This window comes from Diadema antillarum, unplaced genomic scaffold (assembly GCF_040938485.1).
Source record: "Diadema antillarum isolate AM-2024a unplaced genomic scaffold, OU_Dant_1.0 scf00000023, whole genome shotgun sequence".
In the NCBI taxonomy this organism is placed as follows: Eukaryota; Metazoa; Echinodermata; class Echinoidea; order Diadematoida; family Diadematidae; genus Diadema; species Diadema antillarum.
In genome coordinates, this window is record NW_027270912.1 from 1952611 (window position 1) to 1974500 (window position 21890).

General features: G+C 39.5%; 1 protein-coding gene across 1 annotated transcript in view; it reads right to left on the reverse strand.

The window, feature by feature from the left end:
- The window catches only part of LOC139732039 (E3 ubiquitin-protein ligase HECTD1-like), a 74912-nt gene that overhangs the window by 38159 nt on the left and 14863 nt on the right, over positions 1 to 21890 (reverse strand). The window contains exons 3-6 of the mRNA XM_071642921.1: positions 20164 to 20391; positions 9772 to 10050; positions 2987 to 3045; positions 414 to 631 (exon numbers count right to left, since the gene is read on the reverse strand). Of these exons, the coding sequence (XP_071499022.1) occupies positions 414 to 631; positions 2987 to 3045; positions 9772 to 10050; positions 20164 to 20391 (784 nt within the window). The remainder of the gene's footprint in view (positions 1 to 413; positions 632 to 2986; positions 3046 to 9771; positions 10051 to 20163; positions 20392 to 21890) is intronic.

A 21890-nucleotide genomic window follows, 5' to 3' on the forward strand; every position in this document is an offset into this window, starting at 1 on the left:
AATGTTATCAGCACACATACAAGATAATTGTTACATTTTCAAATAGTTTTCCTCTGCTAATTCCTTCTCAACTATGAAGATGAGACAAAGTCCAAGTGTAATACAGTGAGTCTCATTGCACATAGGTGGTTTTAAATCAAACGTGTTGTTTGTAAGTGACAAATTACAGTAACTTGCCCTCTAAACAATGTGATTATTAGATGTTTTACTAGTTGGAACCACAAATTGCATGCCTTCACATGTTCAATGTCACCACATATCGTAACATATAGACTACATACAAACCACCATTGGGCTTTAATGTCTACAAACACAAAGGCAAAGTACTACTTTATACAGGTTGGTAGAGGAATTATAACATTTCTATTTCCCCTTTCATTGTTTCTTTGTACATGTAGATCTATTAAGCTCACCACCAGTGTCGATGGCGTCGATCAGGGCATCTGTGTCCTTGCTGCGGATGCAGTCGATCAGGTGGCGGTGGGTGCGCTCCCCAGCGCTGTCCAGCCGGCGCAGGCCCGTGGTGCTGCTCCGCAGCCGGGGGGCAATGCTGGACTTTGGCAGGGCCTTCCTGCCCTCGAACAGGAGGACGAGGAGGAGGTCGACCAGGCGCATTGTATCCAGGACGCACCTGCCATACCAGTGAGTGAAAGACTTAAAAGACACCTTCCACAACCTCCATATCATTCCAGGTACCTGAACTTATTGTAAAACCAGAGCCCTGTTTTATGAAGAGTTATAACTGATTATATAGTTGCTTTCTATCATAAGTCTTATGGCAGCCTGTGTGGTAAGGACATTTATAATCTATTATATCTTTTGATAAAACAGGGCCCTGCTAAAATTTGCAGAATGAAACTTAACGGCCTTCATAAAACTTTCACTAGTTGGCAACTAGCATTCAATGCATACTGTAAAACAAGAAATGTTCGTGGCATGAAATTTTTGCAAAATGGAGCCGATAGCCTTTTTCATGACATGAAATTTTCACAAATTACTATTGCATTCAATGGCTAGAGTGTAGACACAAACTTTTGTGTAAATTTTAATTTTGTGAATCTTGGCTCTGGCAAAATTCACGAAATTAAAATGCACAGGAAAATGTCTAATTCTACAGTACTGTACGTGAAAACTTTTGCACGCATTTTACTTTCAAGAATCTTGGCTCCTCGTGAAATTCGCTAGTGTTTCATGTACATGAAAATTTCTGGTTTTTACAGTACATCGACATTGGATTCATAACCTAATGATATCTGGTCTCATCACATGATGTTCACATGCAAACATTCCTCCCTTCCTTGCTACATGGAGACTAGGTTTCTAGAAGGTCAACTCTACATAAATGGACCCATGAAGCCTAGGCATGCAGGCAATTTGTAATATCTCACATACTTTGACATTTCATGGAGCGCAGCTTAACTACCTACATAGTCTGTAGAAAGGAAATACTAATAGTCAATCATCATTATCGTAATCTTAAAACTGAAATGATCCTAGAATAGAATTCCTTTTAAGAACTATATTGATTTTAGCACAGGCAAAGCCAAAAATACTCTGATGTGATAAATTTAGAGAGATTCCTCATGACCAGGAATTCTGTGCATATGAGAACGCTTGTAAATGAGGGATTATCTGTTGTAATTTGTCTGCTGTTGTTTTCATTTCTTTTCTTTTTTTTGGGGGGGGGGGGAGGGGAGGATTGGTCTGTTTACTTGAACAAAATCATTGACTTGTTGTAGTCAACTGTTAGTCGTAAAAACAGTTGCATTTAAATCAGGACTCAAACATTATGAAATATCTTTTATGTCAAAGGCATCGCAGATTCTGATTGTAGATTTCTCTGCTTGTTTTCATAATGCATTGTGTCATAACACTATTCAGTTCTCTCTCCCAACTTCATAGTAACCCTCAAAATTTGAATGTTTGGTGAGTTTGATATACACATATGGAGCAACCACTGCCAAACTTGACCTGACAGTACAGTGACAAAAAATGTTACCACCAACCAAACAAATAACAAGCCAGCGAGCTATTCATCCATTCAGGATATCAAACTACCAATGCACAGACACTGGCGTATACAACCTGCTTTTTCGAGGTCACATATTACCACATACTCATATGTTACTTTATAATGAAACAGCATGAGGAAGGAATGTGAGAGATATTCACACATCCTGCTGACACAATTTTGAAATTCCAAGGTCCAACACCCCCCCCCCCCCCCCCCCCCCCAACCCCATCCCCACACACTCACACACATTCACATTCTCAAAAGCTTTGATTTATGCCAAAATTACAGTTTCTCTCAGGCATCACAATTCAGGTATCACAGATCAGATAAAAACAAATGACATGAATAGTTTCAAGCAATAGTGAAATCTAACATGAGAATAATTCTTAATCCTGCAGAAAATGTATAGTTTGACAGGTAATCTCTCATTCTCATGTGAATTTATCCTTGTGCAATACATGCACAAGGCACACAGATCTGCTCAAATTTGTAGCTAGGGCAACACAGGAATGTAATATAGCCATCGTAATGAATAAAATTGTACCCACTTTCAAAATCAAAAGTTACTAAAATTTCAATGATTCACAGTCTACTCTGCATAACACAAAAGGCATTAATCTGTCCTAAGAGCAAATATGTAAGTCTTCAATATATTATCTTAACTATCACTACCTTCATTACCACTTTTTTCTATCAAATTAGATGTCATATCTGCTACCAGTCCCTTTTCCCACATTGTCATTTCAAAAATACATATGTAGCAGATTCATCTGTTTTTTTCAACTGTGTAATATTAATCTGCCCTATGCCCTGTATTATATCATGTGGAGAGTCAATACTTTTCCTTCGATGCATGATTATTCCAACTGTCCAACTGATCTCAATACTCCACTCAATAACTGTAAAACCATTTTACTTCTAGATACTACCCTGGTTTGGCATTTGGAATCTGAAAAGTCTGGCAAAACCTACCGTTCATCTCCCATTAGCGCCTTCTCTATCGAAGCGGGCAAAGCAGATCTCAGCAGATCCTGTTATGGAGGGAAGAGAGAAGGGGGGGGGGGTGAAAAAGAATAAGAACATCTCATTATAAAACAGCTACAAGACACAAACAGCTTAGTCTTATAATCTCACAGTGCACTCAAATCACAGAGAGAGAGAGAAAAAAAAAAGATTTTAAAGGGTGTGTACAGTTCTAGTTGAGGTTAGGATTTAGCTTTTAACGTTTTGTGAGATATTCAGAAACCACTCTACACGTATGAGATGTCAACAAGCATGCAATTGTAAGGGGTATCAAAAGTTTACAGTATTTGATGAAATTCGATTTTGAAATGGCTGAGATATATCCAAAAACAAGGTGAAACGAAGAGATCCTCATAAAAGGCGTGGCCTGTTGCTTTTTATTATTATCATCACTTTTTTGAGTATCTCAGCCATTTGAAAACCAATTTTCATCAAATAAACGTTGAATCCTTCTTAAAATTACATGCTCTTTCATATTAGAGTAAGAGGTTTCTCATTATCTCACTTAAGAATGTTCAAAACATGAATCCCCATCTCAACCAGTACTGTACAGTCCCTTTAAGACAGAGTGTGAGAGAGAGAAACAGAGCGAAGGGAGAAAAGGGGACACAGGGAAGACACAGAAAAGATTGAAGAGAGAAATACTGAATACGCCATATACTATAAAACCACAAATTTTTCGCGTGCATGAAACTTTCCCAAATTTCGAGAGACACAAAGATTCGTGAAGGTAAAATAAACACAAGAGTTCTTGTCTATACAATGCATTGAATGCCAGCGGCAATTTGCACAGGTTTCATGCCGCGAAAAAGGCTGTCGGCTCCAATTCGCGAAAGTTTCACGCCGTGAATGTTTCTGGTTTTACAGTATTTTGCAGGACTTTCATTTTCATGAATTTCATGAGTCAACTAGACTAAATACATTGTATATACCGTGAAAGTCACAACCTTCGGAAAGTAAACAAATCTCGTTGGGCATTGTCTTAAATACATGTAGGCACCACAATACATTGGTCATTGTCATGTGACTATACAGCACGTTTGGCACAATCTTTTTCATAACCTTTGTACACCAGGAGACAAAAAACAATCTTGGGTTTGATGGAAATTAACCAAATTATACTTTCTGTGTCATACAGAATATACACACTTACATCAGAACATATATCTTGCATGTTCATGATATATCTATCCACAATACAAATCAATTAAAACATGTCTCGATAAAGGCACTTAAATTAAAAGAAATCAGTAAAATTTCATGGAATTAATAGAGATAACTTGGCTACTGACCTCTACGTCACGTGACTCAAACATCTCTTTTGATTTGCAGATGATACAAACACATTTCACGACTCACAGATACTCAAGTGGATGCACATTTTAATCATTTAACCAACAGCAATTAAACAGACACTGATCTCCATCATCAATCAGAGTTTTAATTGCTTTAATTTAAACCAATTCTTTGTTTTGGTGGGGACTACTACTTTAAAATCAGAGGCATCAAGCAGGAAGATGAAACTATACATTTGTATTATAGCTGAAAGTTACCCTTTTGTGTATTCCAGTGATTATGTGTGTGCTTTCCTCCTCCCCCTCTTTTTTTATTGCACACTCATTTTAAGATATGGTGCCCTATAGAGCCATCTCCACATCAGTAACTCACAGATCTTCAGCAAGTATATCTGGTTCTAGTCCCTTGATTCCCACTCACTATCACAATTTTTCTATCAATTGTTTATCAATCATTCTGTAATGTGAGAATTTCAGCATGATTTCCCCCATCCCCAAGCTACATTGTTCCAAAAATCTACAGAGACCTTCAATCTGGTAGAAAGGTAAAGGTCTCGAGATATTTGTCATTCAAATATGAACATTTGTTAGTGTGTGTGTGTGTGGGGGGGGGTGGGATTCAGTTTCATGTTTTGCATCATAGAATTAGAAAGCCACTTAGCACATTACAAAATGTGTAATCGACAGAAGCATCTTGACTAAAGAAGAGTATGCACCTACATTGTAGCTCAAGCTGTTTTTTTTTCTTTCCAAAAATCAATGGGCAAATACAATTAGTTCATCCTTTCTAGGAATAGCAGGGTTACTACTGACATTATCTTCAAAATCCCACACTGTCTGCACATTCATGAGTCAATAGTGACACCTTAAAATGACTACACTTAAGGGGCAGAGTTAATTTGAACATAGACCCGACACAATAGCAGCATCAAAGAAAAAGTTTTCTGAAACTGACCACAACAAAAAAGGGGTGACTTTTCTTTTTATTTACATTCACCATGCCATTGAAACGCTCATCATCACACAAGGGTCCTGTGGATGTACATTCAAATTGACCCATTTTATGACAAAGATATCCATTCTGTTCAATAATAATATGTCAGTTGTGTACATAGGCAGCCTGAAATATTTATATTTTTGAACCCTTCATGCAGGATTCAATTGCCGCTCATCATGCCATGCTTCACAATAAAATACAATTGGGGAAATATCTTGAGCAAACAATGGAAAAAAAAAAAGCATCATTAAGCAGATACACAAATGATTGATGTTTAACATGAAAAAGTGGAGTCTAGAGCAAGCAGCAAGGTGTTCTGGAGATCTGAGTGAGAATGTCTTGCTGAGAGTCTCCACGAGCCATCCTGCAGAGTCCATCACAGATATGTGAAGGAGAGTAATTTTCCTGACAGATTTCACTCAAGTCTTCATCAAGCAGGTTACTCCTGGTTTCATATCCTCCTCTGTGATGTAGCTATGTCTCTCTTTTTCTCTTTCTCTCTCTATCTATCAATCAATCTACATGATTCTATCTGTCTTCATCTCTCCGGGTACATTTTCCTTTAATTTGTCCAACAATGCCTATGACATGGCATCTCATGATATCACTTCACTCCCCAGCCTAAGTCTTCACTGGCTAAAAATAACAGTAGCACAGTACAGCCACCCATATACAATCACACACACACGAACACACACACACACACACACACACACACACACACACACACACACACACATACACACACACACACGCAAACACACGCACACAAACACACAGGGCCACAGCTGGCTCAAACTTGTAGCTACCGCGCCACGCTTTGAATGCCACAAACCCCCTTCTGGCTTTTGGCACACTTCCTAGTACCCAAAAATACTCTTAATGCGCTTGGCAGCATAGGCTGACATCATAAATTTTAATATTTCTTTTAAGCGGAGTACGTAATGCCACACCTCGGCTGAAGTGTACCAACAACTTGTTCTTCTCTCGGCAACCTCTTGCGCTAGCAGCCTCCAAGGGGGGTGGGGGTTGGGGAGGAGGGGGGTTATCCAATTTCCATGGTCTATTAAATGACGGTGAAAACATGACATCAAACTCGGGACACGGCCACCACCTGACAGAGGGTGGCATGGCTCTATGCATTTTAGGTTTCAGTATTCAATGACGCCAACGACTGGACGCTCGCTCGTGACACAGTCATCAACCCTTGCGGACACGATACGACCATGAGTGTCGTCATCACCACTCTCAGAAGGTGGTGTGGCCATCATGGAGCGAACAAACTCAATTCTTTTTTCTTTCTCTCTCCTTACTTTCAGGGGATGCTCATTAACACAGTTACAGGTGTGCCATCTTATCATTTGTTCTTATCAGGTGAGCACGCATCCTCGGCTCACTGCTACCCCAAAACTGAGAACACTCTCTTGGTCTTTGTTGAATCTTTACCCATGACCATGAGAACATAATTTTAGACCAACATGGCAGAGGATAAAAAAAACCACACACACACATACACACACAAGAACCTTGTAATTTTGACAGAACCTCAATTTGGAGAAGAAATCCTGATCAATTAGAGGAATATAATTACTCAAGTTCATAAAATCATGGCTACTACTAAAAAACACTGATCAATTCAGTGCTTATTCATGTCGATGTAGGGCAACTTGTCAATCAGTTGCAATGAAAATATCTCGACGGAAGAATTTCATGAACTTGAATATTTACGCAGTACCCACTGCATGCTGTAAGGATTAGAACCAACACATGCTGTCAGGCGGAAGCTCGGTGGTCTAGTGGAGATGACGCCTGTCTGGAGATCAGGAGATTTTGAGATCGAATCCTGCTCGAGTACGTACGCCATGATTTTTTATCATGGCTACTACTAAAAAACACTGATCAATAAGCCAGTTTGCAATTCTCGCTATCGCCAATGACGTAAAAAGTACCCGGATGTTGATTCAAGCGTCATTTACAGTGCATTATGGGATAGTCCGGTAGCAAAGTCACTTCCGTTCGTACGCGCGTGATACGTGACTAATGCTATTTACACACACAACCGACTGTATTCTATGTGTACTTCCGGTTTTCTCGACTTGAATTACAGCTTTAATATGATTTGAAATTTCTCCATTCTTAAGAAATTGCTGTTAATACGACTATTGGTTGTTGCTGCGAAGCTGCCATGTGTTGTTCGCACGGCAATAAATGAAAAAAATCTGCAGAAATAGGACCCTTACTGGCATGCGAGACGTGACGTGGCCGCGTGGGTGAAGTTTGCGGGTGACTCCACAGCGCAGCACGTGCACGCGCGACTTACTAGTAGTGGTAGTAGCATTATAGGTATAAGTAAGTAGGCCTAGTGCCTACGTACATTGTACGTACTTACAGTACTTGGAAGAAGTTGCTTTGGAGACAGGATAAGTTCGAGATCACTGTTCGTTCCCGATTGTGTTCGCGACATTTCGACAGAGAACAAATTAAAAAAAGATGGGCATTCCATGACGATATACTGTAGGCCTATATCCAGGTGGGTGAATATTTTCCAGCATATTTTCAGCGTATGCAGAGATGACTGATCTGTGATGTGCACATCGATCGCATGATCAAGCAGTACGCTGTACCGTTATGTGTTAGCTTAAATGCGCTGCGTGCAGTGGTGCATGCTAATGCAAGGCCGGCCGCCGGAGGGGACTACAGTGTACGAGTATGACAGGCCTGGCCACTCGCTGGCTCGGGCGGTACAGGGGCCTACTGTACTAGTATCCGTGGTCGGCGCTGCGCTATAGGTAAGGTACACGTACGCGCACGCTAGCGTTGTGCAAATTATGCTCCGCGCCGGAAGTGCCCTTGCTACCAAGTGCACTACATCTTGACGAAAAAGCCACATACGGGTACTTTTTACGTCATTGGCGATAGCGAGAATTAGCTCATGTACACATAGGTACGAATGACCTTTCTTTTTTCTCAGTTGGTTAGGCACTTCACTCGTTTTCAAAGCATAGGCTTAAGCTTGCCCGACGTAACAATCTATGGAATTCATAATCAAACAAAGAATGAACTTGCGTTTAGACCAGGGGGGCATTTCATCAACGAGTTCGTCGGAGTTTTCACCGCAAATTTGCTATCAGCCAATCAGACGCAAGGATTTCATTAGCTTTTAGCAGTTGTCAGTGTAAATCCTTGCGTCTGATTGGCTGATAGCAAATTTGTCGGTGAAAACCTCCGACGAACTCGTTGATGAAACGCCCCCTGGTGACCAGAATGGCCAATTGACATTTCAGGAAGCATCCATTTCATTGTTTTGTATTGAATGCATTAACAACATTTTCTTTTGGAATTGCCCAATACCAGGCTTGCTGTCAGGTGGATGTGCTGGCGAGTACTATCTATATCAATACAACGATACATGAATAATCATCACATCACAGATGCTTATCTCAGTGAATTAACAAACCAAAATGCCTGTTGGTACAAATGACTTTTTCTGCTCATGCGCAAAGTGGAACAACGAACTGGTCTATTCGACGCTTATTTACGTCGATGTAGGGCAATTTGTCAATCAGTTGCAATAGAGGAATATAATTCTTACATGAATATACTATCTGCTCTTCCTCATCCTCGCATAAAACTGAAATTGGTCTCTCTCCAATTCTGAGCAGTCAAAAACCTGAAATTCGGCTTCTTTTCCTCAAATTTCAAATATATAACCTCAGACATGTTATGGAAAATCCCAGTCAATTTGGCCCCCTGTGCACGTAAAAAAATTAGCATGCAATGACAGGGTCGCTTGACCATGATAGTTAATTTCATTTCCCCAGGAGACTCCATGTTTGAAAACTTGCTAACATTCAACCATTATGCCATTCATGATGCTAATAATTAATGGTTCTGGAACTATTTCTGATGTTGGATTTGCAGGTTTTGTTCATCAAATGGAAATTCCCCTTATTCAGAACAACTGTGTCTTTACTAAAAAAAAGTCTCTGGAACAGCACATCACCAGTTGAACGTGAGGCATGGCTCACGTCTCTGATTATGAGGTGGAATTTATAGTTTCTTCCAAGTATCTGTTATAATCTTGGTTGGAGAGACAGGAACTGAACGAAATGTGATTAAGTAGGAGTCCATCTGATAAAGACACTCAAGATACAATGTCACCTAAATATAAATCAGCTGAGAGCATAAAAGAGGTTGCTGTAGTAACTGCAATTTAATTGCAACTTGAATATACAATGTACTTATACATACAGCTGCAGAACTCTCTTTCCCGTTTGAAAAAGTGGAAATAAACTTCTCTCTCTTCATTGCAGATCAATAAGAAGGAATCAGTCCTACATCATCATTGGATTAAAGTAAAGTGAAGTGAAGCATAAAATGGACCTCAGGAGTTGGGTAAAAACATGGTTTGCAGATATATCACAAGGAATTTTGTGACTCACGTGGGTGACACTGGGCGAGCCCCTACACAGGGTGGAGAGCAGGCTGATGACTGTGGAGATGTTGGGGTTACTCTTGGAGTCGGGCGTGGCACCTGCTGCACCCCTAGGGGTGGTGGACTGGGTGGTTGTCACAGTGAACGAGGCGGGCTGTCCGCAGTTGGCCAGCCTCTCCAGGAGCTCGTTGGTCAGCCCATGCCTGGCGAGAGGGGCGGGGTCTACCCCGCGGCGAGTGAAGCGATCCGCCAGTGATGCAAAGCACCTCAGAGCACCATCTGCCACCTGTAATACAAAATGATATCCGTGTATCAAGAATTCCATGTCATCATGATGTCACTATTGGTCCTCGAGAATACCTGATTCATTTAACCCACAAACCAACACTGTACTGCTTCAAGGCCATTAGACTATGCAAAAATCAACTTTTCCCTCAATGATATTCTGCAGTTTGCACTACGGCAAACCAACTTATTATACTTATTACAAAATGGGCTTTAGAATCTCAGCAGTCTGATTGGTCAATCATCATGCATTTATTTTTACTGATCCACACTGAGCCATGCATCCGGTAAAATTTGAACGCATGGCTCAAGTCTTGTCGTGTTGTAGGTGTGCCAGATGCGTGATGAGGCAAAACATTGAATTTCATGCATTTACGGACCCACTTTCTAAAATGAATGATGCACAGGCCTGTTTCGTGGATCATTGAGAATTGGATGCTCTCGTTCAACTTTGGAAACTGTCTAAAACCCACTCACTGCGCTTGTGGGTTTAAACAGTTCCAAAACTAAACTTGTGCATCCAATTCTCACTGATCCACTCTGTCCAGTGCATCATTTGTATACTGTATTGCAGCTGAGTGATCCAAGTTTTACAAGCTCTGCCTTTCAGTGGATCACCCTTTTCCATCATCTTTTAACTTTCCTGTCAACCTTGAAAAGTATGCAATCTTTCTCTTATTATTCAATTTATTTGTGCATACACAGTACTTTGTAACATACTTTAAGATTCACTTTGTACCAAAAATATTTCTCATAAGTTGTTATATATCAAAAGAATATGATTCGTGAAATGTATGCTTTACATTTGTTCAACTCTTTTATTGGATGGAAACAAACTATACCTGAATTTAATTGAATTGAATACGGATCTGACAGACAATGATTTTTTTTTTCCTTAATTCATGGCAGGCGAGATAATGAGTACTAGTCTCCAGAGCTCTAGATGACAAAAGACTATGATAGAACTACTGCATGTTCAATGTACATCATGAACTCATGTTAGAGAAGAAAAGCCCCCAGGGTCTCTAAATTCACAAAACGAGCAAGGCCGCCGAGAATCGAGAGTCGATGATGAACAGAGCACTCGAAGATGGCAGCCGAAGAGGAGGCTTGACTAAATCACTTGGCAAAACAGTTGAATCACATGGCAACAACGTCCGGGGGAGGAAAAAACGGATGGTAGCAATGCGATGACAGAGTGTGTTTGTCGTTCACGCGGAGCGGAGCATGAAAAACGCATGGACGACTGGGACACTTACGCTGCGTCCTTCTGGAGCTGACCAGGCCCCGTTCATGATGAGCCGCACATGTTTTACATCTATCGACATGGCTGCTTCATCAACATACAATGAAGTGAACGAGCAGATACGAGATGGCAGCATGCACACATGCACTATAAATTTGTAGCAAGGTGATACAAACATTTCTGTAAAAACTCTTATTTCTTTTTTTTTGAAAAAAAAAATGGGTCCCATCACCACGCTACCCCAACAGAGACACAGACATAAAAGCCAAAATTCTTCACAAATTGGGCAGATTTCGTTCAATTTTTGATAGATGAAGGTACAGTCTGTAGGCTTTTTTTCCCTCTAGAAACCATTTTGTAATACTTTTGTTTATGCATTTGTGTCATGCATTATATGTATAATTATGTAAGTAATTTGTGCAATTACATCTTTATGTGGAAATTGTTATGATTTATATACATATTTTTTTTAGTTGTAACCAAAACTACCAAAATGCAAATTTCATGCCATTATATTCTAAATGTGCATGACAATAAATTCGTATGTTAAATTTTGTACTTGTATACAAATTAATCACAGTTTCAAATAAGGTACCATGCAAATGCAATGGAAACAATCTGTTTTATTTCGTGTCCTTCGTAGACCAGCTTTTCTTTCATTAAAGGGATGGTACAGTTGTGGTTGTGATGGGGCTTTAGGTTTCCAACGTTTTTTGATGATGATTTTTAAGGATAATGAGAAGCCTCTTATGAAATATGAAAGAGCATATAATTATAAGAAGAATTCAAAGTTTATTTGATGAAAATTGGTTTTGAAATGACTGAGATATCCAAAACAAACGATCCTAATAAAAAGCGGGACCCAACTTCCATTAGGATCATTTTGTTTTTCTTTGTTTTTACATATCTCAGCCATTTCAAAACCGATTTTCATCAATCACACTTTGAATTCCTGTTAGAATTGTAAGCTCTTTAACATTTTATAAAGTGGTAACTTCTAAGTATCTCTCAAAAAAAGTTAAAAGCTGGAACCTCACCTCAACCAATACTGTACCATCCCTTTAATGTCAATATGTATTGATGGCACACATTATATTGCTATGAAGTATAGTATGACATGACAAGGATTCTGGCCACTCTCCAGTTTTGTGTAAAGAAAGGCAGTAACTGGTGAATTCCTCTTTATTAAAAGGTACTACTTCAGTAAACTTGCTTGTGTTATAAAGGCAGCTGAATGAATACAGTAGACACACACACCCATACAGACAGACAAACATGTACACAAAGATTTTGGGCTCATGTTTCTTTGAATTCAGCATGAACAGGGGACATCAGCATCTACAGGAAATAATAAGTTGTTTCTGCACAAAAGGCCATAATGCTAAGAAGTAACATAACACAGGGTGGAGATTATTTGAAATCTATCAAAGAAAAGTTATAGACCAGTATACATTGTAGACCAAATCATCTTGACTGCGGTCATTTCATAACGACATCACTTAGTCAGTATTTCTTTTTTTTTTTTCTTCTTTAGAGATTATACTGACTTATACTGGGAATAGGATTAATAAACTTTATACAATTGTGAGTATCTGTTATGGTTGATACTGCAGAAATAATTTTGACATGTTATGCGCACTTAAAGGTGCTTCAAGTGTCAATAGTGTTTTTTAGTTTGAACATCCGGTTCTCATTTATTCACAAGATTCCAAATTTCTGTTACTACATGCAATGTTTGTAGGAGCTCGTTCTGTCTGCCTACAATGTCCAACTTCTGTTATGAATTTCTTCATTTAAAGGAAACTGACTGGCAGACATTACATTATGGTTCTTCAATTAAATCTATCTTCATTTGCTGCCCACCTGAGTACATTCAAAAACCACCACTAGCTCAGGTCTGCTACAACGTTATGATTGTGTGCATCTAAGTGAATTACTAAAGGAATCCTACGCATGTGTATGTGTCAACTAGGAGGTTGGCCAAAATAAGTCTGTAACCTCTTGGTATTCTTCTCCGAATACGACTGCTCGCAAGAGCATGTTGTGTGAGCATTTTTCGAAGCATTACAGGACTTCCGAATCGAGCCAACTTTCACGATACAGTCTCCCAGTGATATGATTCCCGTTACACTAACAGCACAAAACTATAGAATCTAATTCATACCACATCAATGCGCAAAAAATCTACTTCAGAGTCTTTGCGAGAGGTCACTGACATGCCATTCATCGTGTCAAATATCTCTCGAGGGCTATGGCCCATGTTACTGGACAGTATCAGCTTTCAAAACCTCTTTCAAAGGAAGATCGTGGACCTTCTTAATTCACACATTTATAAAAATACAGTGTCTGCAACTAGAATATCACTCAATGAAATGTAAGCTGAAATATAATCTCCTACATAAGCTCCTACACACAAGCTCGCTGCATGCCTGCACGTACACAAATGAGATGTCTGTGATGCTACAGCTGTACATGTCCAAACACTGTGTAGGGAATTTTTTTTTTTTTTTTTTTTGGTCTGTTTGTGTGTACACACACGTGACTCTTTGCCCACTGGTTTGTCATGTCCTGGTACACAAACTGTGCACGAATGCCGGAGGTATTTGTATGTACTGTATACACGCATGCATTCTAAAGTTGATTTCAACCCTTCACAAGATACAGCTGGGCTACAAGGGGGGTGCTCAGCATGCTGCCCGAGTGGCGCAGAGTATAGCCTGGCCACATTATGCATGGCCTGATTACAGGCACGCCAGCCTTCTCTCACACTGGGGCAATACTGATGGATAAGACATGTGTTTACATTGCAGGCACTACAGTGTAATAGACCTCTGGTCCGTGACTCATATCTCTCCACATAAAATGTGCGTAACGAGTACCTCATTCTGTCCTGTACCGAGACACATAAACACCTCATTATATCTGAACACCCCACAAGCATTCAACACACACACATACACACACATGGACGCCAGCCTTCGGACAAGACAGACCATTATAAGCAATGAGTAGATTAGGTTACTCACTGGCTGACCTTTCCTTTCACCATGAAGCGATAGTGTTAATGAAAAATGCTCTCAGAGGTCATACTACTATGGGGATATTTTTCTGATATTACATCAAATTGCAGCATGCTCCCCCTCAAAACCAGTTTTAATAAAATGCAGTAACACTCTAACTTTTAACTCTGTGTCACTCTAGTACAGTATTTGCTCTTGCATACACACACATAAGAAAAAAAAAACACGCTATAAATTATTATTTACCAAATGTTGCTCCAGTAAAGTAAATTTTCTGTATGTCCACTGTTTTCATCTGTGTATTGTGTGAGACTCATTTGCCTGCGAGTTCACTCACAACAGCCAATACAGGCATGTCACAAACAAAAGCGTACTGGCTCATGTTTCCGGACATGTGACTTTATCTAGAGTAAACACTCTGGCAATACGTGTGTAATACAGTGATCTTCTTAATAGCATGAAGGTCATGCTTGCACAATATATGAGTATCGGTATTACAGTACCAATTCATTTTTCTTACATTCATACAAGAGAGGTGGACTTTGCATCCATATGATAAACTGATGATTCACAGTTGCACGCCACAAGCTCAGCTGTCTTCTACCATCTGTCTTTCAAGCCTCTTTAATAAGATGTTCTGCCCTCCGATAATAAAATCCCTCCCAATTTGAACGATACATCTTTGAGTGGAAGCAGATTTAATCTCGAGCTACCTGAATTTTGCCCACAAGGAGAAGTGAAAACATGCATTTGCACTCAGAATTTCCAACAATATTCTATGCTTGCAACTGATTGACAAATTGCTCTACATCGACGTAAATAATTTGAATAATATTCTATGCGTTCCTTGCTGGCATTTGCCCACGTGCCATGAAATGATATTGTCTGATTCATAAACATGCTACATGTATGACCACATACAGAGTCTCTCATTGCAATGCCTATCACATGCTTCGTCATTTTCAGATGAGTCTTGAAAGCATTCCTTTTGGAAAACAGCAAAGGAGTTTCTCCTTTGAAGTCTCAAAGTTTACCACTATCTTAAGCTGCATAATAGCAGATGAAACAGCTTACACTGAATTTTTGACAGCCATTTCATGGTCGAAACAGTACCTTATCATACCCTAATTCTTGTGTACATGGAACGTAAAACTATGGACAAAAACGTTTCATAAATGGGACTTCATTTTCCGGGCCCAAACCTATATTTAATATTTTACTTCTCATTATTGGGAAGAGCAAATAGAGTACATGTAAGATGTACAATGTTTACCCCCCCCCCCCCAACTTAATTCCTACAGAACATGACATCTTGAATTTATTTGGACTTTTTGAATTGACATTAATCAAACTATTGAACAATTACCCTGCATTACTATCACACACACACAAAAAGAAGACTAATCTCTACATAAAAGAGATTTTTTTTTTTTTTTTTTTTTTTTTTTTACTTCTTTGCATTTACAGTTTATGATATAACGAATGCATAGTATACAAGTACATTTCTACACAGTATTACCTGCCATCCTGATAAAAACCCATGATATGGTAAAGTGCAGATGAAAATTATGAGTTATATTGCAACGGGTGCATGACTATTGTAAAACTTATGATGTATTCAATGACGGAGTACTATAAAATTGTTGAGATGTTGTTTTTTGTTTCAATAGTCTTAACAATGCAGAGTGTGTCTGAATGCCCATAAAAACCAAACAAAGAATTCATGAAGCATGTAATGATTGCCTGTTTGTATACAGACAGGGCTCTTGTACCCATGTCTTGAGACATCTTTAGATTTTTTTTTTTTTATGTTCTTTGGGGGGAAATCTGCACAAATTTGTTCTTAATTGCTTACATACATGTATATGCAAGAGCTAATATTACAATAACAACAAAAGCATGCCCCCCCCCAAAAAAAAGTATTATTTTGCAACAGAGATACAGTTTTATATAGGTACACAGAACACTACACAGCTAGAGATAATAATTTTCACTTGTGGTTCTTGAATAAGCAATTCCTGGTATAATTTCTAAAATTCTGGATTTTAAGATATTCTTATTAAAACTACTGGTGGTGGGTTTTGTTTTGTTTTGTTTTGCTTTGTGTGCGTGTTTTTTTTTAATAATGTGCACTAAATGATGTGTTCTTCATGACAATAACAAAACATACATGTAGGGGGGAAAAATTGCAGCAAGTTTCATGTAAGTTTTCAAGGAGACACCGTACTTGGCCTGGTCCGAGAATACTATAGGGCTTTTTACACTTGCAAATTTTTTCTTAGTCCCGTACCAACGGTGGGGCTAAGGGGGGGCCTTAGCCCCACCATTGGTACCGGACTTTCCTTAGCCCACTTTCTGTTTACACTTGTTTTTGCCAAAGTGGGCTAGCCCCACCGATAATCCCATACTATCTGGCCCTAATCAAGTGCTGCCAGTGCGTGCGTGTACTTGTACAGTGCACAGCGTAATCATGAATATTCATGTGGTTTGGAAAGTACGGGACTAAGAAATACGAGTGTAAAATGGTCAATTTTCTCCTTAGCCCAGGACAAGAGCTTAGTACGGGATTTATTGGCGAGTGTAAAAAGCTGAAAAAATTGGTACGGGACCAACGATAGTCCTGGGTCAGAGAAAGTACGGGGTTAAGAAACACAAGTGTAAAAAGGGCTTATGACTTCATCTCATGCTTGTCCATCTCCATGGACAACTGACGAGTCTTGAGCTTGGGATGAAAAAAAAAGTGGGAATTGAATGGCAGCTGTTCAAGCATGCCACTAACTGACAAAACCTGCCTCATCTTATGGTATATAAATGATCACTTTTTACATAATTCTACATAGCAACAGACCCCATGCAGACCTCATTGGACAAAACCCCGAACATACCCCATAAAAAAAAATAAATAAATAACAGGCAAAATACTGCACAAGAACACATTCCTCACATCTCAACCTTAATGTACAACTGTAATTATATTGCCTTCTTTAGGGTGCATCCAAGACAGACTATAGATAAACCTTCAAAAAGCAAATGCTATAAACCCATATCCTGACATGATTTACGTTGCTATCAGTTTTTTTGCCACTGACTTGTATGATAGCTTTAATTTTCAAATCAACTAGAAATTTTCTTTCTTTTTTAAAGCAAATGTAATATTCATTGATAACTTATTTGTTGAAGAGTTCAGTATTAATGGTGAAATATAGGCCCTAACAATTTGATTTTCCTCATTTCCCTATACTTTAGTATAGCAATTAAAACAGAAATATTTTATTTATTATGCAGTTGTCATTTATGAATGAAATATAGCAATGAGCATTCTCACTTAGCTGCACATGAGGAATGGAAGATTTACAAGAAAATGTCCTTGGACATCTATAATTCCAAAATCTATCTTTAACATGAACAAGAAAAAAAAAAACAAAAAACAGCCTCTACAAGTGTATCTGAGGAACAGATACACTGTACACCACAGCATACATCACATTCATTTTGTTACATCTTATCAGTGTATGAAAGGAGACTGCAATATCACTATTACTAGCACCATGGGCATGAGGTATCCCAAACATACGTTTCACATCATTATGTGGTAGGCACAGTTAGAATAACATTAGTTAGGTTCATACTTTGTTCCTAAACTTTAAGTTTAGGTCAAAAACTGAACTCTCGATGATTAGCTTGAAGTTTAGCACCACATGGACACACTCAAAAGTTAGCAATCTTAAAGTCGATGCTTACAACTACGAGACATCTTTGGGTTTACGCTCTCTCCACAAGGCATGGGAGGTCGCCACTCGTAGTTTCGCTCCGTGTGGACACAATAATCAACGAGCTTGTGAGTTAGCATGACCCTCACTTCTGGTTCGCATCCGGGTCAACCTCCAGCTGTGCTATTTATATGGCATAAGGTCATCTAGCAAAGACTATATTAAGTTGTAACTTAAAGGTTAGGTGCGCCTGTGAACCTACATCATGAATTCACGAGTGGAGCTAATCATCGACAGTTAAGTTTTCAACATAAACTTCAAGTTAGGCAATTGCGTAGGCACGTACTATAGTAACTATTGGTTCTCATTTCTCTCTCTCTCTCTCTCTCTCTCTTACTGTACTTCCTCCTTACACCCCCCCCCCCCCCCCATCCACACGTCTCCAGACCCTTTGAGGGGGAAACCAAAGGCATTTTGGCCACGCGTCTCTATGAATAGATGAATAGCAATATATGAGCCCCCAGCAAGTGGTCGACACCTGTTACAATTCAATCACGCCATAGTGCCTTGACGATAGCCCATGTATTGGCCTACATTGGGGTCAGCTGAGGTCACCACAGGGGCAACTTGAGACAAGCCAACAGGAAGTCACATTAATGACTGTCTAAAAGAAAATCTCATGCCGGCCAGCCACTGTACTTGAAACAACTGCATGAAGGTTGTCGCAGGGGAAGGAGACCATTGGTCAGCATACCGGTGTCAGCCATCTTCTTTTGTTTTTCTCTTTCTACAGGAAATCCATTTATCAAGTCACTTCCCTACAGTATCTATGTTGGTTGTGCTATCTGTAGACCCGGGAGCGCAAGGGAGTGCTGCGAAATGTGATAAACAGCCCTCTCGTGGCATGACATTTCGCTGGGAAGAGTTTTGAACTGAGAGGTCGATAAAACCTACCAGGTACTGTAGCTATATGCCAAATGCCATATCACTTGTAAAACATGGCCACATTTTCAAATCGTCAGCCATTGTGACATTTTCACAATACATTGTATTGACAACAAATTTTGGAGATCTCCACATGTTCACATTAAAAACATCAAAATAAGTTAAGCACAAAAAAAAAAGGCAGCAAACGGTCAAATACACTCACACACAGGAGTGACATGAAATTTAAAAAATCATATTCTTTCACTAATCAGTGAGAGTAGCTAAATTCACATAATTTTGCAAATTAATTCATATTTGACAAGGTAACAACGCCATCACCTTGCAAATTTAGAATACAATGTCATGGCCTATAAAAGCAGTGCCAAAGTTTCTTTGTAAAAAGCCCAAAGAAGTTGACAGATTTATACGACTAACCGGTGCTTTCATTCACACCACATTCACACTTCAGCTAATTTGCAAACACAATGTATCTGAAGATCAAATTGGTTGTATCAATCATCGATAATGCCTACTTGAAAATGGAGTCCTGTTTAGGACTATGTCCTGTATGTTATTGACACCTGAGGTACAGTTATGTTATCAGTCGTGCTAATGTTTGCCCTGAAGTGCACCAGTGGATGTGCAGAATTTTTCCAAGGGTTGAGCAAAGTTTAGAGGCAGCGAAGACACCATCTTCTCAATGTGATTCCCTTGCAATATTGCACACTTGTCATCTATTTCACAGATTGTTTACTTTTGCATGAATTTCATGAGTCGAATGATTTTCGTGAAATCGACTCATGAATTCGACCAATTGTCTGTCAAGCCCACATTTTGCAAAAATACTGTACTCCCAAAATACATGGCATGAACATTAGCATACTACAATACATTCAGGCAGCGTGCTAATTGTGGTATACATTCACAACAAAGTATCTGTTAAACACATAACACAAATATCGACCAGTTGAACATTGGGAGTTGTATTGCCACTTTCATACTCGCTTTCTCAATGACCTGATCCGTGCTGCAAACGCTTCACATCAAAGCATGTTCTCCAGGTCCCCTTCACCTTATGAAATATGCGACATCTTTTATCACAGTCATATATTTCTCTAATATTGCACAGGGCCAGGGAAGATTTGTGGGGGAAAGGGGGCAGGGGGGCAGGAGGAGGAGTGGGTGCTGGGTTGAAGGGGGGCAAAACTTACATGGGGATCCTCGTGTTTCAGGAGGGTAGAGAGAGACTCCACACAGGTCTCAAGCGAGGAATCCGAGGGCTCCATCTTGCCACACAGCCTGGAGACCACAGCCATGGCAGAGTGCAGCGTGTCCTTGTGGATCATGGAGCCGTTGTCTCGGATGAACGTCAGCACGCAGTGGAGGCCTCCAGACTCAAAAACGGCCCCAGACTCGCGGGTGCACATGAGCTCCAGGACCTGGAGTGGGTGACATAGTACAAAAGTTTATGAATTCTGTTAACACCTGCCTAATTATCACAGTTGAATTTCTTGAAAGTGGTAGTCCTCACTTGTAGGCCCTTCTTCCTAGTAACTCTTCTGCCCCCATTCAAAAAATAAAAAAATAAAATAAAATCAATAAATAAATCCATAGATGAACCCCATTTGCATGAAAATCTTTACAATTGCATACAATACAGCTGTACGTGCATGACATTACAAGATGTTTCTCCTGCTTCTCAATATAAATGTTTGGGCAAGGACTTCATGATTTCAACAGGCAAGCACCAATTCTTTAGTTGATACTGAGATTCAGTTGCATCTGGCAAATGGGCAAGGGGTTCAAGTCCTTCGGAAGGGGCTAAAATGTCATCAATTTTGTCACAGCATGCTTTATCTGTAAGCATTCAATGCTTACTCAGCAGTCACATGAAATACAAGTAAATTCAATCCATCAATAACAATTTACAGCACCCTGAACTTGAATCCAATACATTTATTTCTTGTGTCAAACCAAGACGGAAAACCCAAAATATTACTAGTACACTGTAGATGATTCTTCTGTGCTACAACAAGGTTATGTCTATTTTCCATTGTTACATAATCAGAGAAGGGCAGAAAAATGTTGCACTATCCCTCAATAAACTGTGCTTCGCATTACTGTAACTTGTTGTTCCTCTCATCTCAAACAAAACAAACAAGCAAACGGTGAATGATACTGCATTTAACAATGGCTTTCAGGCAAGGGTCAGATCGGGCATAAAATTTAACACTGAGCTGTGTGGCTAGCATTCAGTCTATTGTGCTGGTGGGTATGAAAGCAAGTATTGACATTCCTAGAAGAATGTGCAACACACAATCCATCACATGTTGACAATGTGAACACACACACAACAGGTCACATTGATAAATCAGTGCACCCTTCCCCCCCCCCCCCTACATTGTACAGTTACAAAGTAAACAATGAGCACAGATGAGAGCCAGCGACTGATATACTGTACACATCATAGTTCTTTATGAAGTTGACTCCGAGTTCACTTTGTTTTTCACTCACATGTGTGTCAGCCTATTGTGACTGCACTATGAATGGCCTTGTGGACACATTGTGCATCAGATATGCGTGAGCAAATACATGCAGTCTCATCTACAGAAACTTGCAGGTTAAACATACTGTACGATTGAAATGTATTCTATTGCAACTCTACATACAAATGTAGGTCTAGAGCATTGGTAAAAGTATCAGCTGCTCACAAAGCATTCTCATGGATGACACTGACACAGTTTGAACGTTATTTGTTTTGGTTTGTGTGTGTGTGTGTGTGTGTGTGTGTGTGTGTGTGTGTGTGTTGTTTTATCCATTTTTGTAGAATCTTGTTATCTAAATAGTTTCATTGAGCTTATCTAAAGATGCTCCTCATTCTAATCAATACAGCAAGAACCTTCTTGAACAATTCTAAATGCTTTTAATATAGGCCTAC